This window comes from Hoplias malabaricus, chromosome 14 (genome assembly GCF_029633855.1).
Source record: "Hoplias malabaricus isolate fHopMal1 chromosome 14, fHopMal1.hap1, whole genome shotgun sequence".
Lineage (NCBI taxonomy): Eukaryota > Metazoa > Chordata > Actinopteri > Characiformes > Erythrinidae > Hoplias > Hoplias malabaricus.
Window position 1 is genome coordinate 15,254,098 of NC_089813.1, and position 27,905 is coordinate 15,282,002.

The 27,905-nt window shown below is 37.3% G+C and overlaps 1 protein-coding gene across 1 annotated transcript; it reads right to left on the reverse strand.

The window, feature by feature from the left end:
- Positions 1-2,965: 2,965 nt before the first annotated feature.
- On the reverse strand, positions 2,966-24,796 carry gabrd (gamma-aminobutyric acid type A receptor subunit delta). The gene is made up of 9 exons (XM_066644094.1): positions 24,459-24,796; positions 12,055-12,170; positions 10,290-10,357; positions 9,383-9,603; positions 8,784-8,866; positions 8,566-8,703; positions 7,844-7,999; positions 6,966-7,174; positions 2,966-5,989 (listed from the first exon to the last, which is right to left on the reverse strand). Exons 1-9 carry the CDS (start codon positions 24,521-24,523, stop codon positions 5,681-5,683), a joined length of 1,365 nt encoding a protein of 454 aa, XP_066500191.1. The 5' UTR covers positions 24,524-24,796; the 3' UTR covers positions 2,966-5,680.
- Between the last annotated feature and the right edge of the window lie 3,109 nt (positions 24,797-27,905).

A 27,905-nucleotide genomic window follows, 5' to 3' on the forward strand; every position in this document is an offset into this window, starting at 1 on the left:
ATATTTTAATATTTTAGTTCTTTTTAAAAATATGTATATATGTATATTACGTTTTATTAACGTTTTAGATTCATCTTATGTTTTACAGGGTTTTTAACACAAATATTATGTCCCATAAGTACATAATTGTGTGTGTACTCTTTATACATAATGTATAAAGACATGTCACTCTCATATGATAAACACCCTCCAGTTTATGAGATCACAGGCGCGAGACTGAATTGTTGTCGGTCACCGCTGTTTACCGCTGTGGAGTTTATTCCTTGACATTCTTTGTCAGATTTGGGTGCTGCAGTGAAATGTCCAATAGAGGGCACCATTGTTCACTTATTGTATTCAACTAAGCCAATAAATCTGGAAAATAACACTTCCTACAACAGTTTCTATTTGTGTACAGTTCGGTACGGTTTTGCTAAACTGAACATAGAGTTTATAATTTTTGTGTATAGTTTAACTGCGGGTACAGTTTACAAACTCTGAGGGTACATGTTTCTTAAACTGAGAATACTTTTAAAATATCAGTAGGTTTTCAGTTTTACTAAACTGGGTGTACATTTACAAATCTAAGGGTACACTTTTGCTAAACTGAGGGTACAATTTACAAATCTGTGGGTAGCTGAGTGTTAGCTGAGTGTACCAATTCCTAAACCATGGCTACAACTTTTTCTCTTCAAATTATTATTATTTTTTCATTAGTGACACCTACTTGCCTCAATACATATCAAATTCTCTCAAAGACAAAAATATGTACTGTTTATCTGGCGTTGTATCCGAGTCCTTCTTTGGTGGTGGGGGCCACAGCTTTATATGGATTTAAGAACCAGGAATGTGCACATACATTAAGTGTGTGACTGAAAATTAAAGAAACCAAAATGTGGGCTGTGACTTCTCCACTGTTCTGTATATAACAGTGGAAACATAAGTGCAGAAGGCTATTTTAGAAAGTGAGCTTACTCAGTTTAGGTAATTTAAAGAAAGCAATTTTTGCCAATGATTCTTCTTCATGTCATGAAACAGCCACTATACTGACATCCAGTGTCCTGGATGTGTCAGAAATTGTGTACTAACCCTATTTTAAACATGGCCACCACCATGTGGTGTATAAACAGGTTCATTCAGGGACTACAAAGCAATTTGATTCGTCATCTCGTGAGTTGTGCTGTTTCTCCTTTGAGCCAAACTCTCAGATACACTAATAGAATAGACATGCTCCAGTTCTCTGCCTGTCTGGCTCATCATATCATGATTAGTTTTAAAAAAATTAAATAAATAAAAACAAGTAGATGAGCAGATCTTCCTACATTTTACTGCTTTCCATTAAAGATGATGTTGTCTTGGGGAAACGTAACTTTGCCAGTCTTGTACACACTCTTGTTCTTTCATCCTCACTCATGTCTTTCTGCAGTTGATTCTCCTCACTTGCCATATTACCCTCCCCTTCCTTAAACAGACACTTTGAAGTTGTACTTCTCATCCGAGACTTCATACAGTCAGTGGGGATTTACATTTATAATGAGGGCTCATTTGCTTGTTCCTTCACTCTCAAGGTTTACCGTTCCTGATGTTTTTTCTTCTTCTTTTCATCATCCTTCCACTTCATTACTTACAGATGGGTAAAAAAAAAGAAAAAATAAACATAGAAACAGAGAAACATAGCAAGTGCAATGCTTGTGGTGTACTATAATCCAACCAAGCAACTAACACCCACACTGTTCTACGACATACACAACCAGGACGCACAATGCCACTGATGCATAACACTTGTGCAGAACTTTGTTAAATATGTTTGAGTGTGTCATTGTGTGAGTGAGTTACAAGCCAATTCCATCATGTGTTTTACATCCAAACCTCAATTCAGGATTTAGAGCTTTAGAGGAAAACATCCAATTGACGCTGAAAGGGACTTCATTATTAGGACAAGATAAAAGGACATTACAGATGACGAGCTTTAGCCTCAGACTGCTCAAGTGGCTAGTCCATCAGTAGGAATAGACTCAAGTGTCATCCACATTTAAATCTATGGGAAAGACATCAGTAAACAGGGTTGGAAAGGAAGAGTTTCACTCCACAACACATTAAACACAACTTTCTTGATACAATGTGGGTTTGGATGTGTCTTTTTATATACAAGAAATAGCAAAGCTGAACAGCCCTTATGATGAACAGCTCTTTAATGTGAGCTAGGAAATTGTTTTTGACAAAGTGTTACAGATTTTGTTGCCATGGACTGTGTCTACTTGTTATTTCACCACCTCTACATCCCACATACCTTTTAAAAAAAGTGACAATGTACCTGCATCATAAACCGATCAGCTATACCATTAAAATGACCTTCACTTTCCATTTTATCAGTTCCACTTTTCATGTAGGTGCACTTTGTAGATCTGCAGTTACAGACTATTGTCCATCTTCTTGGCATTGACATGGTGGTGGTGTGTTTGCATGTTTTGTGCTGGTGCAAGTGGATCAGACACAGCAGTGCTGCTCGAGTTTTAAACCCTTTGTCCATGCATTGTCTACTCTGTTAGACACCCATACCTTGTTGGTCCACCTTGTAGATGTAAAGGCAGAGACAGTAGCTCATCTGTTGCTGCAGTTTGTGTTGGTCATCCTCTAGTCTCTCATTAGTGGTCACTGGATGCTGCCCACAGCATACTGTTGGCTGGATATTTTTGGATGGTAGGTTATTCTTAGTTTAGCAGATACACTGTGTGGTTTTAAAACTCAGGCAGCACCTGCTGTGCCTGATCCAATCACACATTCACACTAACACAACCATCACTTCAGTGTCACTATAGTGCTAGGAATGAAAAAAGCATGCAGATCAATAGATAGACTACAACCTTTAATTGTAGAACTACTAATGTTTATATGGTAAGGGGATGTGATAAAATCCACATTCATTGTAGAAACAAGGAGGTATTTTGAATGTTTTGTCTGACTGGTGTTTATTGTGACGGCTAGGATTTTAAAAGACCACAGAGATCAGAAATGGGATAGTTACACAAATATTTCCATTTTTTCATCATCCTCCATTTTATTGCAGCAGTTGTCTCCTCTGTATAATCCTTACAACAATTTTCTCTTAACTCTTGTCAGTTAATTTTGTGGACTCCTCTAACAGCAGAGGGAAAAACATTAGGAAAAAACTGAATCATTTTCATGAAAGCCTGTCAAATAAACACACCATACCCAGAAGGAGCTGAGGACAGGAGATGGTTCCTGTGTTAACCTGTGTCCTGTGTCTTTGGATCCCCCCCAAAAACTATTCAGAACCCAAAAATCAGAAATCTAGAATATTCTACCTAGGATTAATTATGTATACTACCATGCATTAAGATGGTTGAAGTTATTATAATAACACTAGTCAATATAATATAAGCTTATAATATATGGCTTCACTGAGTGAATATAGGCCTGTGTTTTTTTGGGTTTTATACATTCACACCACAGTAGGTTCATTGTTTAACCTGTGGTTTTTACTCTTGGTTATAAATGTGAACCTAATTGGGAACCTTCAGTGTTTCAAAATAAAACAGATTAGCTTTTTCACTAACATTTTTGAACATTGACCAATAGTTTCTCTGTGCTCAAAAATGTAATGTATGGTCAATAACCTAAAACTGTGACTACACCAGTTATGGATCTTTATGGCTTCCAGCATCTTTACAGCTTGATGGGCAGATAGCAAAAGACAATGTTAGTTCATTGATCTTCTGGTTGTTTAAACCAAAAACCCTTCAATATACAACAGGTTTACTACATTACACACTGCTTTCTTGAAATACTGAAATATGTTTGAACAGGTGACATTTACAGTAAGGAACATTACAGCGCAGAAGCCAGATATAACCTCCCCCCACCCAATTTTAATTTAATCTTCAGTGAAGATGATAAATAGCTACACGTTATTCATTTTTCAGGAGTTCTGAGATGTGATGAACAGAAAAACAGGAGCTTTCAAAACTAGATGTAAATCTTTCCTTATTAGCCAACAGTTAGCCAAAAATTCCAACCTTTCTTAAACGCATTTTTCTGCCCACCCTTTACCTTGGCAGAATATTACTCAACACTATGGGTGTGAAAGGACGTGTAGCCAAAAATACATGGTTATTGACAAAAGCAAATTGCCAAAAGTACATTAATTGTCAAATAAATACGTTAAGATACTTTATGAGCGATGTCCGAATTCTGTTCCCTTTGAATAGTTCCTTGCTTATTTAGCATGTGAACAGTAGAGGGTTTTTTTCCACCTAATATTATGGCCACCCCAGGGGCCAGACCTCAGTATCACTAAATTGAGTATCATTAAATTAAGTTTATGAAACCCACGTTGATAGTCTGGGAAAATGTATAAAAATGTAAGTAAAAAGAATGATGCTAAATGCTAAAGACTGGGTTTTATTTTTAAAGCTACTTTAGACAGTGTGCTTTTTTGTGCAGAAAAGTCAATAACTTGTACATAATGGCCATTTCGCTGATAATTATATGAATGAAGGGTATTCTCAGACAACACTGTAAAGCAACGCCATTCAAATGCACTGTGTAAGCACCTGACTGGCTCATATAATCTATTTCATAAAATAGTAACACTGACTGCGGAATGGGTGTTAGGAATAAATGTTGGCTGATTTCAAAGTGCATCCCTACTTAAAACTGTTAGAAGGTAAAGGTGAGGGAAGAAGAAGAAAAAGAAGAACCGGATTGATAACAAAACCATACAATAGTGGTCATGCAATGTTGTCTGTCAGAGTATTCATCTTTGGCCCAGTTGTGAGCAGAAATATCTACTCTGCGGACTCTGGGATTTTACTGAAATAAGATAAAAGGTTTCTGCCAAGATGAGGTCAGAACCATCTGCAACTGAACACAAAACGAAACATGAAGAGAAATCAAGGAAAGAAGCAAAGGCAAGTTCCACAGTACTTAATATGAAGCAGGTCTTGAAGCACTTCCCCATATTCCACCATTATTAATTAAAGAGTGGTTCCTTACCACAGGTTATCATTGAGTCCAGCTTGAAAACAGCAATCAAACAGGTTGTAGTGCCATAGTAAATGTACGTAAAAATCCAGTAATTCCGTAATCCCAGTTTGAGCGTCCTGGTAATCCAATGGTATAAATATGTCTATTATGTCATAGTTTTGGCACCACTTCATATTAGTGATCTATATACAGTCATATTCAAAATCTGGACACATCTGGGCAAATAATACATTTTATTTTGTTGATCTTCTAAAGTGTCAAAATCAGGGCACATGATTCTGTACATATTTATACTTTTATATCTTGGGAATAAGTGTGTCTGTGAAAATATCATGACAATTTATATTTTTTACAGTATTTAAGTTGGTTCCCTGTGGAGGATGTGTTAAAGTATTAATTTCCTCCAATGGTTTTTCTTCACTTTATTAAAAACCCAATGGCCTAAATTCTGCGCTGATTCTATTTTAAACATGGCTGCCCCACCTGAGGGACCCACTCTGTGGAGCATAAACTGGTTCATTCAGGGACTGCAACGCAATTTGGGTTGTACTTTACAGAAAAATATATCACTTTCATAATTTTTTTTTTTTGCAGCATTAACTATTTTTATCAAAGCATGACGTTTGACCAGTGGTGTCCAAATATTTCCATATGACATGTATACACATGCAGTCAGAACCGCAGTGTTTGGAAGTCACATGGTATAAGCCACCCAGTAGATGACGTTGACCACGGCGAAGGTGAAAGGGAAGACAGCACGGGAGTAAATGTCAATAGTGTCAGCATCGATGGGTTTGCACTTGCAGCACTTCTTCTCCTGACTGCTCTCTCTCTCAGCTCGCCTTACTCGGGCACTGCGGGTCTCCGACTCCTCCTGCGGCTCCGCTGGACTCTCGGCTGGACGCTGTGCTCGGTTCTGTCTGGAGATCAGTACTCCCTGATTCATCCCAGTCACTGACAAAGAGAACAGCACCATTGCCTGCTTCCCATTCTTCACCATGGACTGGAAAATGAAATACAGAATATTATAAAAGAGAGCCTCAAGTATCCCATCTTAATCTTGTTATATGTCACCCTTAAATGCTAAGCAAGAAAGAAAAGCAGAGACGTCACATACCATTATCTTCACAGGTAGAATTAATACAGAGCTGATAAATGTGCGCTAATAGTCACAAAACAGGCTTTAGCTTGATAAACAAAGGCTTGTTTTGTATAATAGCTAAAGTATTGGTTATCTAAATGGCTCTTTCAGTTCCTCATAACTTTGGGGCTCATAAAGCCCCAAAATAGGATACATGTTAAAATTCAGGCTGAAATCTTCACAGATATTGGAAACAACAAATCTAATACACTCTTTTGGCTGTCTGCTAGATCTTTTTACATGATTCCCAACAGGCAGGAGCAGCACATTCATCATTCATTCATTGTCTGTAACCGCTTATTCAATTCAGGGTTGCTGTGGGTCCAGAGCCTACCTGCAATTATTGGGCCCAAGGTGGGAATACACCCTGGAGGGGGCGCCAGTCCTCCAAAGGGCAACACACATTCACTCACACACTCACACCTACGGACACTTTTGAGTCACCAATCCACCTACCAACATGTGTTTTTTGGACTGTGGGAGGAAACCTGAACACCCGGAGGAAACCCACGCAGACACGGGGAGAACACACCAAACTTCTCACAGACAGCCACCCGGAGCGGGAATTAAACCAACAACCACCAGGTCCCTGGAGCTGTGAGACTGCAACACTACCTGCTGCACCATTTATGTCTTCCACTTCAATAGGTCACCTATAGGACCTCAGCAATAGTAGGCAATGTTTCATTAAAAGAAAAAAGATCAATCCAGTTTTCCCAGATATAGGCCATCTATTATTTAAAAAAAATACTGCATCAACTAAATGTCTACTTTCTTTACCGAGAACCAATAATCACTTTCATATTAAACACATTTAAGCACAGCTCTTTTATTTTACCTCCGCACTCTTGTTTGCTTTGACCTTGGCTTTCTCTTTCTTGCTGTAATCTGCGTTGTAGTGGGCGAAGGCATACTCAATCAGAGCAGCGAACACAAACACGTAACAGATCCAGAAATAGACATCCAGCGCTTTTATGGCAGAGGCGCGGGGCAGCGAGGAGCGAGCGCTGACCATCAGCGTTGTCATGGTGAGCACCGTAGTGATCCCTGAGGGCAAAAGTTTTTCAAAATATATTTCTTTTAATACACGGACACTTCAATAAAAGGGTTAGATATTCTTGCTATAGGGCCTAAAGTTTGTGAACTTCAACATTTCTGAAATGAAGGGCATTAATAGTGCGTTTTCTCCACCTTATCTTTAAGGATGTCTTTACAGCATATGCTAAAACATGGCTGTGAAAATTTGATGGCATTCAGTCTCAAGAACATTAGTGAGGCAAAGTATCAATACTGTATGATTAGTTCTGGATCACTAAAGTAATTTTAACTGATTCTACATGGAGCTCCTTGATTCCAGTTCCACTGATGCACAGCCCATTGATTATGGCTTTACAGCTTGCTCAAAGGCATGGAGACCATAGGCTTAGGAGCAGCTGTTTATCATTTAATGTTATGCTGTTCTGTGGAGAGTATACTAGCAACAATAAGGGGTGGCAGCCTAGTCCTGGACTACACAGCATTTTGAATTGTGATTTTCCATTGAAAGAAGGATATAGTCCAAAACTAAGCTTAATCCCTGTATGGAAAATCAGCCCTGAATGTCTGTCCTCGATGTGTGCACAATGTTAAAATTAAATGTAAAAATTAGGAGGGGTGTCTGTATATGTACACATCAATCGTATTTAATGTTTTTTTTTATGTTAAAATAAAACTAACCCAGTGTTACCCGTGCAGGCACAGCTGATTGGCTGATCCAGAAAGAGACCCAGGACATGGCAACCAGTAAGATGGAGGGCATGTATGACTGGATGATATAGACTCCTCTGTTACGCCTCAGCTGGAATCGGAGGCTGAGACGTGGAAATCGCCCAGCTTTTAAAATGAAAAGAAAGCAAAAATACGTGAATTAATAGATTACGTAGCTACGACCTTCTCCTGTCTGTTATTACAAGCTAGAAATACTTCAATGATTGATTGGTTTAGTAACTGATATGGTGGGTTTGTTTATTCTAATGCATATGTAATGCAAATGTTTTCATATTTCAATAAATCTACACAAAATATTTTTTCTTTTAATGTTAGTTTAGCTGCTGCACTTTTGACTCTGTGTGGAGCTTCTAGGAGATAATGAGTTGGGAAAAGGGAAGAGTGAGAATCACCTGCCCTGAAAACAATCCACACATTTCCATAAAGATGGCATGTTGGAATGTAGAAATGCTCCCAAATAACTTGGAATACCATATTCTGACATTGACTTCCACAGAAAGTTAACACAGCTTTTTCCTTCTCCTATAAAGTTATTGTTTTGGAGATATATGTTATCCTTTGGACAGAGAGGAAATAGTGTAAGATGTCCAGATCTTAGGTGGACATTTTACAGCTACTATGAAAAGCCTTATAAATAAACAACATGTGAAAAGCTTTCAAGTGTTATTCACCTGATTTGAAGTTCAGCATCTCAGTGACAAAGCGGTAGTCCGTAATAGTGAACTGGGACAATTCCAGTTTGTCTAGTCCGTGGATGTATTTCTGACTCTCTGACCAGTGATAAACGATATCCTCTGAAGAGTAGCCATCTACAGCATCAGTAAAGACAGTGTTGAATAAAAGTAGTGTTTACAATGACAAAAACAGAATGTGAAACCTCGATACTCACAGCTCTCGAGATCCAGCATGCATTCCTGTTCATCCATGGGGTACTTGGTAAGGTCCATGTCACAGGCCACTGTGGATGTGATTCTGAAATTGAGAAGATGAGACAGCCATGACTGGATTATAATTGAAAACATGTTTCTGTAGCTCACATGGCCACATTTGGTTATGTGCTTACTACGAATTACTTTAAACCCATAGAGTATTTATAGGATGTTTGTCCTTTTTTTGCTACTGTAACAACTTCTACTCATCTGTGACATCTTAACACCAGAAGCTGAGAAAGTTCTGTGAGGATGTGACTGCATTTAGCCCAAAAATAATAATAGTGATGGCAGCTACTGATGTTAGAGAAATGCTGTGTTTCATTAAAATCTCTCCAAGAAAAAGGTGCTGCTTATAGCATAATCCACTTTATTCTGAGTTTCTACAAACCTTTGACCATATAGTGAATGTTTTTTTGTATGCAGTGTGAGAATGTATGTGTATAGCTTGGGGTTGGTAAGTAGGTCAATGTGCATTAATATTAATATTTCTTCACCAAAGAAGTGTGCATGCATTAATTACACTGCTGCCTACACACACACACATATACACACAAACCGGCTGCTGTAGAGGATGACCCCATCAGGTTGTAGCCTTATGAGCTTGTTCTCCACCGTGACGTCATGGAACCAGGCGGACTTGGCATTTACAATGAATGTGTCTGGTAGCCAGAGTTTATCTACAAAACGGCTGTCCAGCCCCAGGGTCTTGTTTGTGTGGTTGTAAGACAGACGGTCGTCTCGCCAACTCTGACGCAAAAACACTGTCATGGTGTACTCCTGCCAACACCGGACAAACACAAACATGTATACATGTAAACACAGGGTAAGATAATATGTAACAACTTCCTGACATTACGAGTAATAACTTGTCCACAGCACAGAATTAATTCAAAAATGCCATTTTTTTTCTAATATTAAATATGCAGTGATGCTTAAATATATTTGAAATTTTGAGCAATGCAGAAAATTAATTTTATTACAAAAATGTAAAATCAAATGGCATTTATTTGGCACACACCCAATTCCAGGGGGTAATTTTTTTTTGTCTGCAGATATTTGCACCCAAACTGCTCTAGAACACATAGTCACCAACTTCAGTTGTTTTTGTTAGATATTTTTACATGTTCTTAGCAGCAGTCCCTTTGTGAGTGCTTGAATCAACTTTTCTGACCAAATTTGTGGCTCTTTAGTCACAAAGACAACAAATCTGCTACCATGAAGCATTCAAACACCACTGACTTATCATTAAAGTAATTATTTCATGATATGAGGTTTCTAACAGCGAGAATGTTATCAAGATTATTATTGTCCTAATAACTCTGAAATAATACTATTGCTATAAAGTTCTGGTAAGTATCAAGTAGCACACAAAATTAATTACATTTTCTTCTGGACCAGCAAAAGTTGTCTAAATAATAAACTTGAACAGCAATAAGTAATATACACATATATTCATACATTACCATGTTAGCTTCTGAGATATGGTCAATGCTAGCTACTTCAATAGCCATGGCCACATTCACCGGGGGTCCTGTGAAGAGAAACGTGAGAAAAAGAAACAGATCCCCCATCCTCCTACCTCCCAAAAGGACCCTCGGACATAACAGAAAACTCATTGGTGTCAACACAAACATTTAATTAAAAAAAATATATATATAAGATGGTATGCTTGTGTGCTAATGATTGGGTAGCCATTTTAATGAATGGATATTTGCTCTATGCATGAAAGTGTGTTTTCTTTTGATGGGCATTCTAATACACTGAGGGATATTTGTTCCATTATATAATGTTTCCAACATTGGGTGTAATGTTTATGCAGGAAAAATATACAGATAGGATTTGGTTTTTAAGGCTTGATGCTATTAGAGCTTTATGCCCTTTGTAAACTAAACTATATAGCATCTAGCTATATGGTTTAGCTCCCATAACAACACTTAGGGTCAATTAGATCCATCTTGAATGGACATTTTGGCCATCAAGGGACCCTTTCCATTCCTTGCCAATGGACACTTATGCCACCTCCATTTCCAGATTGTAGAACTTAGGCTTGCCTCAACTCAGCCACAGGTCCAGCTTATAAAGGCCAGCTATCAGGTGTGTTATGGACCGTCCCTGGGCCAAATCCACATTTGCTCCATGTCTGGCCCACAGAAAACTTGCCATAACCCATGTCAAGCGCGGACCTTTACAGTTGGACCATGTGCGGCCCACGCAACTCTTGCCAGGGCTGTAACTGGGACGTAAGTGCCCAAATTGGCACTGATTAGATAGACAGAGTACTTTATTTATCCCCAAAGGAAAGTACAGGTCCAAATATCTGTTATCTGGGAAACCTGGCTGATATTAAACAATTCTGTAAAGAGAACAAGAATTCATGCTCCCACAACAGAGAAAAAACTAATTGTTAATAATGGTGTGAAGTTGTTAATTGTTTTTAATATTACAGATTTTTCAAAATGCTACCTAGAAATTTGCTATTCCTCATATATGTTCCTCAGCACCCATTTTAATGTGACAAATCCCCTCAGACAAGCTCTAAGGTGGTCCATGCTGAGATTTGAAATGGTGATGAAATAAGCAGTTGCACTGGCAGAGAAAAAAAAAGGCAAGCAGAGTTCCATGATGGTCATAAATGTCTGTTCAGCATATGCTCAGCAACCATTCTTACAAAACTTTTGCATGTGGCAGAATTGCCTCTGCTGTGTTTATATATAGCCCAGAGAAACTGACAGATATTGACCCTGCAAAAAGGCCTTTTGCTTGATGGATGTTCACCTTGGCTTGGGCTGAGTTAAGCTGTGAGATAGAGAAATCTACGCTGTGGCCATTGGATGTGACACATTTGACAGGCATTCTTAGCAACATGGTCTTTTCATGAGCATCGCTGGAACATGCATATTCATGCTGTTGCATAATGCATTTAATAACAAATTCATAATTGCACTGATGGTTTCCGTGGGCTTGCTCGCTCCTCATGTACTGAGAGCTCATTAATGTGCAAAATCAGAATTAAAAAGAGCGCTTTAAAAATGCGTGGCCTAAATATCATGCTTTAAAATTAGACTTTAGGAACTAGAACAGTGGAGAAGGTGGAAATATATAAAAGCTGAGCTGGAACCCACATAACAATGGCACCTTAAATAGCAGTGCTGATACTAAGAATGGCTGTAAATGCAAGGATGGATGAAAAGGTGATCCAATGACACGAGCAGTAGATCTCAAACTCACCTCCTATCCCTGGCCGAAAGTTTCGAGCATAGCCTTTCATTAAGTCATCCAGATTAGGCAACCAGGAAATCTCAATGTCTGTACCTACATAGTCACCAATGTCACTCAGCATGGCCCTACAAGAACAAACACAAAAAGCTTCAAATAGCTAAACAGAAATGACTTGAACATTATGTAACCATGGGTGGGATGGTGTAATTCATTCAACAGGTGAAAATGCTGTATGGAAAAAACATAACTAACTTAATATTGTCATAGACATCATTTTGGTTAAACATAAAATCTTAATTATTATGGTATTATCCAACATTTAATGCAGTAAGTTTAACATGGTGTCAATTTGCAGCGAAAATCTGACAAATGCAATTCATAAGCTCTTTCAAAAATATGTTTTTTAAAAGTGATAATTGATTGAAAATTAAAAGAAAAAGGTTGCTGTCATCTTTGCATACAACATAACTTTCCCAGTGATTTAAGATTACAGCCACATTATGACTCTCTCGTGAAAGACTTTTTGTATAATTCCTTTTCTTGTATAATCCCTTTGTATCTTTGAGATTCAAGCACAAATGTCAGAAAAACATTTTTAATGTTTTTTTTCCCCTTTACCTGAGTTTCTCAAGCAACAACACACATGGGATACATGTCCCATTGTCTAAATATCACAAAAGCAAGCCACATGGGGGCAGTGTAAACCTGAAGGGCACAAGCTCACCATCCAATATTCAAATGTTAACCTTCAACATAAATGGATCTGGACAATGTTCAACCCCGAATACTGATATGGACAATGTGTGCAGCTGAAAATGCTGAATGTGCTGGAGTATTGAATATAAGAGGGGAAAACTGCTCCTGGACTTACAGTCATAACCTTCTATGGAGATAGTTCCACTTGGGAAGAGGGGCACACTGGGGACATTTTTAAAATGCATTTATACAAAGGACAATGTTTGTTTTAGGTCTAAACTCTTAAGTAAGCCATTTTCCAATCCTTAGGAGGTTACTATACTATTCTTAAACTTAATGATTTCAAGTTTGTAAAAGACATGCAAGTATATGGCATAATAAACATTCCCTGCCTAGTTTCCTGCCATCTCCCTCTAAATATACAGATTCTATGAGTTATTTATGGTTTGAATGAAAATGAAAAAAGTATATATTAAGGTGAGATTTCAGAAAAGATTTTTAATAATACAATTATTTTTGTGGAAGAAGTTATGAGCTTTTGGAGACTGCGTCTCAATGTGGTTGAAACTCAATTACCTTGAAATGAATAAGTGAAATAGTTTCCAAAACTTGAGTTAAACAATTATTGAAAGTTATGTAGAAAACCAAGAGCTTGAAGATCACCATCAGATAAATAGACTTTGAATCATTCACAATTCAGAGAAAGGAGAAAACCAAGCCCCATATCAGATTTGACAAATCTACATTTTATATATATTTTAATATGTTTGTTGCCCTTATTGCTGTCAGAGGACAATTCAGAAGTATGGTTTTGAAAAGATGTGTAACTGTTAAAAGCAGTAAGGTCAAACAGAAAAAGAAAAAAAAGGAGTTTTTCAGAGTAATAAACTGTCCCTAGAGCCCAGAACTCAATATCAACTTGACTAAGAAACAGAAAATGCAGACAATTTCTAGGATTGCTGTTTGTAGTTGTTAATATCATAGTTATATTCTATTGGTGCTTTTCCAACACATGGGTCCGGCTCTACATGACTCGGCTCGACACGCTTAAAACTTTCCAAGTCATTTTCCAAAGTTAGGCGATGTTTACTCACCGTGTATTCACGTGTTGTTTTTGTTATTGGGACTGAACACGGCTCCGTGCCCCACTTCTCACAGATCAGTTTTACTTGTTGCACGTTTGGCTTTCACTGGAAATTTTTGTCGGCCATTATCCCAAGGAGCATATAAACCTCTTCAACACACTGCAAGGTAAAGTTATAAGCTGCTATTTTGAGTCCAATAAAAATAAATTTGAAAGCTGCTGTAACTTAAGAGATTTTAATAAGTGGCGGTTTGTGCTGGATTTGAATGAACTCTGCATTTCGTGGTGAGTCTCTCTGGCCAATCAGCGCTCTGCAGGGTTTACACATTTACTACCTACTCTGCACGGTTGGAACCCCTAGTGAGCTGGAACTGAAAACCTACACTCTAAAAAATAAAGCATTAGATCAAAAAAAAAAAAAAAAAAAAGAAATCAACAAAACGTTTTGCGACAGTCTTTCTGAGTTGTGTCAACTTCTGGTAAAATTACAGTGTACCCGCTTCCAGGGACCAGGTACCAGATTTGGCCAGTGGAAAACCAAAAGAGCAGAGATGAGCAGAGTCATGTAGGTTCCATGCAGTGAAAAAAGCTCCATATATTTACTGCTATTCCTGACATTATTGATAATGTTAACTATTTTTGTTTAACCACAAAACCAAGCAAATGGATGCACATTTCATCGTCATCATCAAACTTTCCACTTAATCCATTTCAGGGTTGCAGTTGTACTGATACACCAAGGTAAAATTGTTGAATTAGTGATATTTACTATCATTTAAGCAACTTGGATGAGAAATTATTTTGTCTTCAACTACACATATTAACCTGGGAAAAAAAATATGAATAACAGTTTTTCACAGTGTATCTCAATCACCAAGCTTCACAAAATGTTGCTTTATGACAAGGATTAATACGGTACATAATGGCAGAGCAAAGCACCAATACTGTATTTAATAAACCCCCCTAGTGGTAATCAATTATATAATTTGCAAATCATTGTAATGCTGACACACTTCTATTAGATTAGAACACAATTCAACATTTGTGCTGTGGCCCTTTTGAAATGGGGCTGTGTTTGCACTGGTTTCTCAGCTGTTAGCCTCCTTTAGTACTATTATGCATTATTATATAACTCCATTTTTCTCCAAAGCACACTAACTCAGTTTCAGTCTTATGATCTGTATTCATGTAATCATTAATAGTGTAAGTGGATCTGTTTATTTTAAAGTAACTATTTTCCTTCTTAGTGTTGCAGCAAGTGAATACATATCACAGTCAAAATGTGTTGTAAATTACATTAGGCAGCTCAGCTGACCTGAGACCTTTCCCTCGCCGTCTCAAGAGTTATTTTTGCCAGTCTGAACAAATGGCTATTTTCAGTGTTAAGGGGAATGAAAACATTGGATCCTAGGTGTGGAACATGAAGTTTTAATGTCAATGTGAATAAGAAATAACACCTATCCCATCTGTACTGTTCATATATATGTATTTGAGATATAATGAGGTGGAGGTGACACAATATCAGCGGTTACTGCCATTTTCCCCACATGCTTGTTCATGGTGATGTAATAAATAGTGATTTTAATTTGAAGAAACTATACAAAAATATCAATAATTTGGTGTTTGAAAAAATAAGATTAATAGCACTTTGACAAAGAATATGGAATAACAAGAAAAAGTGGTATTTTATTTCTTGGATTAAATTTATGCCCGACAACACTATGCTATTAAATAATATCTCCAAAAGGTGATGGTAAACAGACATAGTGTTTGCTATTAAACAGAGGTTACAATGTGTACTTAACAACAAAAAAATTAATAATAAAAATTCCATGTCCAAAAAAGCAATTTTGTGCCAATCGCATACAAAGAAATATATGGCCAAATTGAATCTGATGCCAGAAACACATTTAAAAAAGTTTGATACATTGTGTAATGCTACATAATAACTAAATTAATTAATAAATACATTTTAAAAATCTTAATTGGCAACAATGTTTGGGTTTACCAAAGCATCTCATACAGGAGGGATTCACTGCTCTGTGCGGGCAAGTTGTCAAACAATTCAAGAATAACAGTAAAGACATTGTTTTTATGTACAGTACACAATATAATAAAAAGTTTCAGAGAATCTGGAGAAATCTCTATATACAAGGAATAGGGCCCAAAAAGCAACACTCACTGGCTGTTATCTTTGTGCCCTTAGGTTGCAGTGAATTAAAAATAGGTTTCTGAAGAGGAAATCACTGCATGGGCTCAGAAACACTTCCCAAATCCACTGTTTTTAAACTATATTTGTCACTGCATTCAGAAATACACAGTAAACCTCACAAATGCAAAGAAGTAACTATAAATACACTTGAGCCTGAGCTCATTTAAGATGCAAAATGTGTCCTGCAGTCCAAATTTTTTAACTTGTTTTAAAACTTGTTTTAATTTTTTTTTAACTTGTTAAAAGCACACAGCATCTGTGATGGTATGAGGATGTATTTGTGAAGGCACCGTTAATTCTGAACAATACACATACGGAGCAACATGCTGCCATCAAGACGAGTATTTCCCAAATATCAAAATTTTGGGAACATGTTGTTGGCATCATATTAAATAAGGGAAAATATAAAAAAGAAGTAATAAAACGATAAACTTTGTCATTTTCAATATTAAAAATGATGCCTTGTACCATATATAAATAAATAAATGTTTAATTTGCACATAAGTGAATAGTGATTTTTATATGTACATTTTGCCATGTCCCAATATTTTTATTTTTTTGAAATTGGGGTTTGAATAAAGAAAGTAGATATTTTTATATCATGATAAATTGGTGGAAACATTTTAACACCACTGGTCAGATGACATGCATTGTCTACACAATTATTGTTTATTTGCTGAATGTAATATATTGGGTAAAAAATGTATAGCACACATTTTTATTAAAATATAAATTATATATATATAATTCCAATATAATAAACTTAGCATATGAATATATATGTAAGTTTATATAACTATATATCGCTTAAAAATTTTATCTAGTGGTCTTTGCCTAGTGTTGTTATTATACTGGTTATTTATATTTTAACAGTCGTCTCCAACATTGAAATTCCCCCATCGCCAACAATTTCATGCCTAAACATCTTTTAGAGACACTGCCTAAGACAACAGAGGAAGACGGCTTTGAGTCAGATGGTAAAGAGGCCGTAAAATGCTAATGTTGCTGCCTCTGTGATTAGTACTGAGAGACTCGCTAAATGCCTGAATTCACCGCTCAACATCACTCTCCTGAAAACATTCAAAGTTAATTTCCTTTCCATCCCCTTGGCTCTTCCTCTTTTATTTCTCTTCATTAACACTGCTTCCCTGGAGGCCAAGTTGCTTTATCTGTCCCTGAGTCAGAGACACAGCTCAGCGAGGAGGTGAACAACAATATGCAACACATAGAAACATGTGACTGGTGCCATTAAATGCATCCCATCTAATGTTACAGAGAGTAATCAACTTCAAACATCTCGTTTGTTCTGTAAAGCATCAAAACAAATATAAGTGGAAGAGAATGTAGAAAAGGGAAAAAACTATGTAAGGATTATAACAAAATGAAAATATTACTCTGCCACAACATTAAAACCACAATTTGCCCCATTTCTTGTTGGCACCTCTCTAAGCAGCATGTGACCAGTCAGTTATTGAAGTTGATGTGTTGGAAGCAGGAGACAATTCTAAAGGAACATTTATGTTCAACATTAAATATGGATATGCACTGAGCCTTCAGTTCGTATTCTGGATTCTTCATTCTGTCCATATCTGTGCACACGTTCAGAAAGCTTACGTATACGGATGGAACAGATCAGTACCACTGGAAATCATGGGGACAGTGTAGCCAAAAATTCAATCAATCAATCAATTGTGGCGAAGTATTTAATGACCTCACAGACCATCAACATTCACACCACATCTTTTTTTTTGTAGTAAGTAACCTCTTCCTCCTCCTATCTGCACCAGTCTCAATGTATGACTCTGAACTGCCCTCTATTGAATTAAAGTTAAACTTTTACAAGAGTCAATTTGTCATGGTTTTCTTTTTTCTTTTCTTTTTTTTTTTTAATCAGAGCAATCCGAAAGTGGCAGGTTTTGCAAGGTGCTCCCAGTATGCACTGGTTAGTACCTTCAAAAGTGGACCAAGGAAGGACAAACAGTGAACTACACTAAAAAAAACAACAAGGTGTAAAAAAAAAAGTGTAAACTTAAATTTAAAACTACAGCAGTGGTATTAAAGTGCAGATTTGCTCCCTAAAGTTACAATATATACTGCTCTCTAGAAGGAGAGCTGAATATTCGTAAACTTTCATTATAGATCTGTGTAAAATAAACAGCATGTTCTGGAGATTAAATGGGATGTGAGAAATGAACACAATTTAAATCTACAGTTATAATAGAATAAGGTACAGTTATGTTCCCTGATTAAGGTACAGAGTATGTAACCTAGGGGGTACCACCATTGTGACATTTCTTCTGACAGTGTAGTGGTAGGTTCAGGCCGTCTAATACTCACTGATGTTCATGTGGGTGAAGTGTAAACTGTCTGTTATCGTAACAAACACTTCATCTGTTGGTGTTTTTAATCTTGTAGCTGTTCAGTTTCGTTTTTACATTATTTGCTCCCCAGATTTAGTCAGTGACACATAGTCGCTCACTATTTTCAAATCCTCCATCATTTGCTGAATCTGGGAGAGTGAGTTGTAACACATACATCCTCTTAGATGTGCAGCCAGCCACTTATTCTTTTCACACTGTTGCATCTAACTAACGATTTAATGATGATACAGTCAACGGTTAAACAGTTGCACCACTCAGAAGCCCAAAATGAACCACATGTAGAGATCACAGCCAAACGATCAATAAAACAAGGACATTGAAATGCAGATTTTGGTAGAGAAATCAGCCTTAAACTTCCTAAACTGTTACACACACTGGAAGTGACCTCTGTCATGGTCATTATAAAGTTCTGACCAACAGACTGAACTGGCTATGCACATGAAGAACCAATTTATTTAAAATATATGGTTTTAACTATAAAACGTATATCAGTACACTGACTATCCTCCTGTTAACTCAAAATTCAGTTAACTCAAAATCTGAAGACTGCCAGACTTCTTACTATTTGGAACTAAAACATTCTACAGCCATTAATGATTTAAGGTCTTTAATGAATGTATCCATAATCACTAGCTCATGTGAGACAATATATTTCCATGACAGCACTTCTTGCATTGGAGGAAGGTGTTAATGCTGTATTCTGTGCCCTCGCTTGGTAATATATTAATTAGTACAAAGGTACTAAAAAGATAAATGTTTATATAAAAATTAAATCAATAGAACAACAAATGACAATACTACTAACAAGTGATTAATACCATTATTATTTTAACATTTCTAACCATCCATAATTTCATTTTGAAGTACAGCTGCTTGTGTGCTGTTCCTATGACTGCCGCTGTAGTCCCTTCATTCATATGCAGCTTTTAAACGACAAGTTCCCCTGATTGATCTCTTCATAAAATGTACTTCTGTGTAATGCTCTGAACTTGTTTATTATTGATGTACAATGATCTCAATGTATAAATTCTAAGCAAAGCACAGCACTGATTCCAGCAACACCAGCAATATCAGTATCATTAGGATCAGAGAATGCCTTCGGGAAACTACACAGCACAAGAGAAAGAGCTACAATCACAGAGGAGTTGAAACATTCGGCCGTTGTTTTTTTTAATCATTGGACCTCAAGGATGAAACCAGAATGTGTGTTTATCTTTTTTATCAATTCAAATTTAAATTCAGGATTTTTTTTTATTATTATTCAGGATGAAGTTGAATTATAGACTCCTGATGACTTTCCTGATGAAGCACATTTATTCCATGCACATAGCTGTGACAAAACCATCAAAAGAGGTTCTAAAAATCTTAGAGAAAATACAAAAAATGCCTGTTTGTGATTAGCTACATAATGATTAGCATACAGCATTGGAGATCTTTCTGAATAAATGTCTTTAACTCAGTAATGAATGCTGCTAATGTATCCCAGCTCCATGACAATCTCTAAAACTGGTGACAGTAACCCAGATAATACGTGATGTCCTCGTAGATGTTGCCTTTTGCAGAAATGACCTTCAGGGAACATAAAGCAATGAACATGCGTGGTCCTGTGTTGTTGTAATTGCATGATGTCCCTTCAATGCTACTGGGGAATCTACAAAATACATAAGTCCTTACAACTACAAAAAAATATTTCAAGGACATCCTAAAGGTGTCATTTTGTTGCCTGCAGAAAAAAGCTGAATTATTAGCTAAACTTACTGTTTCGATCTCTTACTAATGTTTCAGTAGAAAATAAAAGCTTGGGAAAGTGGTGTCTTATTAATGCTGCTATTTGGACACAGACATGATGCATTTAGAAAAAACATTTCAAAAGATGTCAATTTCAAGAGAACCATTAATAATCTTGCAAATAGCAGAGGCTCTACAATTGCTTTAAAACGTCCTCTGTTCATTAGTTTAGGCCTTGACAAACTAGGCTAACATTACTGAGGGCTCACTCATGTGGGTCAACGGGCTATAAATTTATCAGACTTTTAAGTGCAGAAGGAGGAATACAGGGACATTGGCAGTGTTAAAGGCTGCTGACAAATCAATTCACCTTCTCTCTCAAAAAACACAACAGCAAACTGCTCTTTAAATGCCAGCATCATGAAAAAAGTCAAAACTCCTGTCTGGAAGATGGTACATTACGACAAGAATTCAGATTCTATAAACTCCACAGCTGTGACTTCAGCTTCAACTCTCACAAAATGTCTGAGTGAGCCGAGGCCAAGAAAAAAAAAAAAAAAAAGAAAAAGCCATTAAACTGAATGGTCTTTCACCCTTTCGGCAGCTTAAGCGCTCCATTCGGAGCACATGTAGTGAATTTGAATCCCATTACAATTCTGTGCCTGCAGCCATTTCTGTGATTGGTCTTGGTGTGGCGTACCACTCTGACCATGGTGAGGCTGTTAAATGGAACATACAAATTATTGTGCACTGTTAAATTTGGGCGAGAGGACTGTAGGTGATGATGCATATCCTGAAGGAAAATCAGTGGTATAACGGATATAAAACAGTACTTACGAGTGATGGCAATAAAGATGAAATAAAATAAAATAGGATAACACACTTGCTTCTGTGACACGGCAATATTTAAGCCAACACTGACCACCGTTGGCAAGAACTATGCTATATTTGAAGACCAGATGGCTTCTGTAGTGAAAATATCCATTTTAATTTGTCCAGTCTTACAAACACTTACAAATAATGGTTCTACAAGTGTTCTTTAGTAAGGAAAGTGGTTCTATGTAGATCCCTGAACACTTAAAAAAAAACTCTTGCATGATTAAATGTAGTGCTGGGCGATATGAGCGCAAATCAATATCATGATTAATTGTACATTTGACCACGATTACGATTAATAAGCGATTATTTTGTTTTTGTATTTTTGATCCTCATAGTGCAGTGACGAGGCTTGTACTGTAAATATGCTCCAGTATTAAAGCTGGGACATTTTTTCTAATGTTGCTGGGAGCTTGTTCCTCTCTTGTTTTCTGAACACTGTTTGTATTTGGTGTGTGATTGTGCTTTGATCACTGAAACTGTTTTTTCTCAGTGTTTACATTTGACTAATATTTGTTCAGTGGCGTCTTAATTAAAGTCAAAACACAGCACGTCCAAACCACAAATGCTGTGTTTTTCTTTGGTATGAGCTGCTTGATTCGCTCGGTCTGCCTCAGCATTTAGGTCGCTTCCATGTGGCAGATAGGGACAGAATCACGTGACTACAGCTTGGTATCATGGTTTTAAAAAGACAATACATGAACAAACAGTGGGGACATAACAGAATAAAAATAATCGATATAATTGATATAGACAAGATTATGTTCATTAGAAGTCCTGATAGTCAATTTTGATTAGTTTTTTTATTAATTGCCCAGCCTTAATTTTAAGATTAGATAAGATTAGCATCGGTGCTACATTATTCCAATCAATATATCTGATTAATGCCACAATAATTGCTTGTGGTTAGTGTGATATTGTTCTTTGAAATTCTGATATGAGAAAGGATATCATGCATATCTGCCTTTGAGGTGGTAAAGTCCACCACAAGATGTATCTCTATTACTGTTTATGTGGCAATATAATGCACAGTCATAACATTAGTAGCAGTGGATATAGTAAAACATAGGCCACAATACGTCAAGACATTTTCATGATAGAAATATGCATTATGATGATTAGTTTTGCTGAAATAACTAGTACCATGACCCTTAACTGGATACGTAGTTACAGAAAATAGATGAATGAACGAATGAATGAATGAAATCACTAGTGTCAATATTAGTGTAATAGTGTAATATTAATATATAGTATTGACAGTATCTACAGTGCAGTAAGAAAAGCATATTGTGACGCAATGGGGTGAATTTTTCACAATAACAAGAAAACATGTAGTCAGATTGAGCATAATATGCTCAAACATATTACGCATGGATATTTGTATTTTTCTTTGTCTTCCATGCAATGGATCCCTGTTAAAAATGGAGCAAGGAACCTTCAGTTTTGTCTCATTGCAGAAGGTTAATTGAAAAGCTGTTAACTGCAGCCTCCAGAAGGTGATGCAGTAATATCGGCTGCTTTCACATTCTTCCAGCAAGTACTAAGCTGCACCATAGGCAGCACAGAAAAGAGTGAGGTTAGGAAAATGAAGCTGTGAATAAAACACATACACACTCTCTCTCTCTCTCTCTCTCTCTCTCTCTCATGCATACACATACACATTGGCCAGAAATAAATCATGAAAGTATTCAAACACCAATACAGCAATTAAATAAATGTCAGTGCGAAATGTGATGGACATGTCATTGTAAAACATAAAGACCTAATATGAGCCTAATGGGATTTTCAGGAAATGTGAATGAAAGACCACTGTCTGCATTGTTTGGTCATTCTGTGCCAAATAAAGGGTTCAAATTCAAATGAGAATAACATAGTGCCACATTTAGACATAGGAGACAGTATGTTCAGCATTAGTTCAGTTGGAATAATGTTAAAAGTATAATGAAATACCATAATCACTAAAACAGTCTAATTTGTCACATATAGCATACAGTTCAAAGTAACAGTTGAAGTAAAATAATTCGTAAACTTTCATAACCCACTCCAGGTTTGCTGTACTGGCTAGAAATGCAATATTCAGCAACTCTGTCCAAGTATTGATACTAATGTAGCCTTATACCAACTGCTGTAGAATAAGATTTACTATAACTAGTGACAGCAAGAACGCGAATTGGAAGCAAATAATGTTGTATTTTTGCTTCTTACTGATGACTCAGCAGAAAAACAACTCAAGCTTGACAAAATGGCGTATCATCCTTTTTTCTCCTCTCTGTTTCTATTGTGGGCCCAGACTCAAATGTGTAAACCCACTTTTAGCAAGTGCTCCACACTTTTGCAGAGGCTTTTCTCAACCCATTTTCTGTTACAAAACCGCCTTCTGTTTCAGCGTTACCAGAGGACAATGCAAATGACAGATATGTAAAAATGACTGATCATTGTCATATTGTGAACCATCGAATTGCTCAGTTACTCTCCTATGTCTCTAGTAGGCTAAGAAATTGAGTGTTAGGACACTTTTTATTTATTTATTTATTTTGGCCAGTGGAAATTCACTTAATATATACCACTACAGACCAAGTATTAGAGAACCAATCGTGTCTAAAAGTGTCAAGGCTCTGGTTAAACGCCATAGATCTGTTATATATTATTAGAATATTCACCAGGAATCAATAAAATATCTTTGTACATTCTATTTTTTTCAGAGCAAGATTAGAGATATCACTTAATGGTACAAAAGGAGACTTGCACATGTTTTTTTTAATTCTGCATCTATAGATCATTAAAATTCATGTCATTCAGAGAGTGGTTTGGTGTGAAATTTCTTTCTAGATAAACTTAGAGTGAGAAATTTACACAGCCGTGGTGATAACAACTAGACTAGTAGGAGGCTTCCGCACAAAAAGGAATAAAAGGAAATTGTCATTAAAGTCACCGGCTGGCTATTGATTACTCCCCACCAAACTAATCTCTGTTGATCCGAATTTGTTACTTTCAGTTTATTCAGTATGCCTGGGTATATGAATATTAGTCCCTGCCTCTATCTCTACTTACCCCTTCACGACTCACCTGCAACCCAAAAACACTGCACCACAAGCTGACAGGAATGGTTCCTGTGGTTTATGATGTAAGAAAGCCTGGCTGCCTTAGTTTGCCTGTTAGAGACTGTATTTCGGTCCCTAGTTTTGAAGAGGAAATACTCAGCCATGCTATGACTGCTTATTTCACTCATGATATATCTTATATACCTTCTAGCATATGTATGTGTGTGTGTGTGTGTGTATATATATATATATATAACCCACCCATGAATAAAAAGATACAATCATTTGAATCCACTGTTGAAACACTGTTAAACTCCAGCGTTTGAAAAGCCAGTATATCGAGCTGAAATGTGTAAATGTTTCCCAATGTCCTTTCCGAAATGATCCTGACTTACCTGACCAGCGGCTTCCCGCCCAAACACAGCGCGACCAGCCGCACGAGGAAACTCAGCGCGTCCATTTTGAAGTTTTGTTTGGTTTTATGTTCCTGACAGGAGTTAAACCCGACAGAGCGGAGGAGCCGAGGAAAGTGAAGAGCGAAGATGAGCCATGTTCCAAACGATAGATCCTGAGCTGAGAATGAGCTTTCAGCGCAGCGTTAAACTCTCATACACGACACGTTCTCCCTTTCTCTCACTCTCTTTCTCTCAGTCGGCGTCTCTCACATCCCTCACGTTCGGTTTTCAGTGCTCTCTCTCTCTCTCTCTCTCTCTCTCTCTCACTCTGTGTAATCCCCGTCTTTCTCTCTCCGCGCTGTTCGCTTCGAGAGCAACGTCGGATTCAATCGGCCACGACTTTTAAAAAGACATTTCTCCTCTCCACGGGTATTATATAATGGCAAAACTCAAGACTCCAGCGATTCCTTTTTAGTTGCCACAGCAAGTTTTTGTTTAAACATTTATCTTATTTCCCATAACTGGGGTTTACCCTTTAGTTTGACGTCTTGACTTTTTTTTTCTCTTAATAGTTGTAGCTAGGTGAAAACAAGTTGCCAACACTGGAGTCTAAACCTGTTATTGCCTGATTGTGTAAGGGCTGTATGCAAATAGGCACATCTTATGAATATGCATGAAGGTACAAATTAAAGTACAGGTTGAACAAAGGGTTGAAAAGGTACACATACTCCGATCAGTCAAACATAAAATGGCCTCCTTGTTTCTAGATACATTGTACATTTTATCAACTCCACTTAGTATATAGGTGCGGTTTGCAGTTCTGTAATTATAGACTGTAATCCTTCAACTGCTCTGCATACATTGTTAGCCCATATTCTTCAATGTTCAGGACCACCAAAGAGCAGGCGTTATTTGGGTGGTGGTTCATTGTCCACACTGCAGCGGCATTGTCGAGGTGGTGGTGTTTTAGAGTGTGCTGCGTTGGTATGAGTGCATCAAAGCAGTAGATTTTAAAAACTTGGTCCACTCGTTGTCCACTTTTCACACCTGATTTATTGGTCCACCTTGTAGATGTAAAGAGAGAGACAGTAGCTCATCTGTTGGTGCACAGTTTGTGTTGGTCATCGTCTAGTCCTTTATGAATTCTACCCACAGGATGCCATTGATGGGTTATTTTTGGTTGGGGGATCATTAAGAACACTCCAGCAGCACTGCTGTGTCTGATCCATTTGTACCAGTGCAACACAGTGTACCTCCATCACATCAGTGTCCCTGCAGTGCTGAGAAAGCTCCATCATTCAAAATAGGCAAGCTGTGGTGGTGATGTGATGGTCCTGACCATTGATGACTAGGGCAAAAGGGGACTAACATAGTATGCACTTAAACAGATGGACTAGTCTGTAAATGCAAAGTCTATACAAAGTATATAGGGCTTGTGTAATCTCAGAAAAGCATGGGCCACTCTGGAGCAATTGTACATGAGATGAAAATTCAAAGAGAGAGAGTAAAGACCCCATCACTGGGATGTGGAGATGTAGAACTGCATTCTATGAAGTGATGTAGCATCAGTCATCTAAGGAATTATTTGTTGAGGTTCTTGTGTTCCCAAATGAATCATCTCTAACTGTACTTGACCTCCCTAAGGTTCTTATGACTGAATACCATCTGGTATGTAGTCTAAAGCCTCTCTAAAGTATAGGGAGTGTTACTGCAGCAAGGGAAGACAATCGTTACTTTAAAGAGAAATGGTAGAAAAGCAGGTGTTCACAAACTAGTGTACACACAACCAAGGTTCATTGCAAGTGAGGGAGTGAGGGAGTGAACAGGCTGAGAGCGCTCACACAAACTCATTCCAGTTACTTGGGTTACATTTAATTTGCATTGCACTTTCTCCACACAGACATGGACTTCTAAAGTTATGCATCATTTTGTAGTCAGCATCCTGCCCCTAACTCTGCAGGTCTGAGCAGATTTTCTCTCTGAGAAAAATGAACTGCATGGCACTCTGGTAAACAAAAACACTGTAAAAAAAAAAGCTGATACAGTTTGTACTGTGAACATGTTCCCCCAAGTTATACTGGAGCTTCTGAAAAACAAGGAGGTTCAGTACTCTTATTCAAATAATGCTACATATACGTTAACACTCCTGCACACTGACATGACGTCGCAAGAAAGGGAGACTCTTGTTAAACATCATTAAACACAAGTTACCAGAATGTAGACTAATACTGCCAGAGTAGTTTCATGGCGGCAAGTCAATGCACAGAAGTGTTAGGTTTCATATAGCAATAATCAGTTCAAAGGATCTGGCAACCATTTTCTGTTACCACTTCATTCTGATCAGGGTCACAGTGGATGTGTAGCCCACATATAAAACATCCTGGATGGGGCTGTGGCAATATTCAGAGACAAAAGAAAAAAGTCCTTAATGCTATGGAATATTTTGGTTTACCAGAAGTTTGTACATATATAGCAGTGATATTTGAATATACAATTCATGTTTACCACAGAGAAACCCAACTTTCCAATATTATGCCAGTGTTCCTAATATGTGCTTGCAAGTAATGAGAGAATGCCCAGAGAGCAATCAATGTGGCACATATCTGCAGTTTTCTTATGGCCCACATTTGGCCTTAAAGGCGAAGTACATGACTGCAATGAAAACACTTTTTATAAAATTCAGAAGATGTTTCCACACTATTTGCTAGATTTCCAGTCTGTTTACGTGCTTAAAACCAGTCTAATACATTTACGAAGCCCCAGTGTTTGTAAATAAGTAAATAAACAAACTGTGTCTGTCCGGTAAGCTAGGCTTCTCTCTCTCTCTCTCTCTCTCTCTCTCTCTCAATGGAGAGAAATCCAAATGCTGAAAAGTGTGAGCCAAAATGAGGATTGCGCTATTCCTGCTCCATAGATGGGAAATAGACTTATTTTAGCTGTTTCAGATCCCTTAAGGTGAAAATGTCTCCAAAATTAGGAGATGGCTAACTTCGTTACCAAAAGAACTACAAAAGTAAAATGCTCCACTTACAAATGAGTTTCTGTGGCAAATCAAATAGTGAATAAAAACTTTCAGACAACTTCAGCCATGTACAAACAACTGTTGTTTTTTTCTTTCAAGCACGCTGTTCCACCTTAAAAGATGTAGAGCTTAGAACTGCATATCCCCACAATTGTAGAAGTTCCCTTTAAACTATACTGATTTCAAATGCATGTTGTCAAAAAGTAGAAATGTAGCTTCAAAACTCAAATGAGCAGTCAAAAAGCAGCCATAACAGGAAAAGAAATGTACCCTAAGAGCCTGAGGAAAGCTGAAAATGGCAGCTTTAGTTTAGACCAGAGGGTGGAAGTGTGATACACATAAACCAAGGATTTAATGCAATGTAAGTGATATTATCAGGTAATTAAAATCAAACACTACATGGTCTGTACATTTCATTAATTAGT

What these genes read in the sequence shown, in the direction of transcription:
- gabrd (XM_066644094.1), bottom strand. Translation starts at nt 24,523, where the DNA reads ATGGACGCGCTGAGTTTCCTCGTGCGGCTGGTCGCGCTGTGTTTGGGC. An exon ending in CTTTCGGCCAGGGATAGGAG is followed by an intron (nt 10,358 to 12,054) that starts GTGAGTTTGAGA and finishes TTCTCTTCACAG; the next exon opens with GACCCCCGGTGAATGTGGCC. An exon ending in ATATCTCAGAAGCTAACATG is followed by an intron (nt 9,604 to 10,289) that starts GTAATGTATGAA and finishes CGGTGTTGGCAG; the next exon opens with GAGTACACCATGACAGTGTT.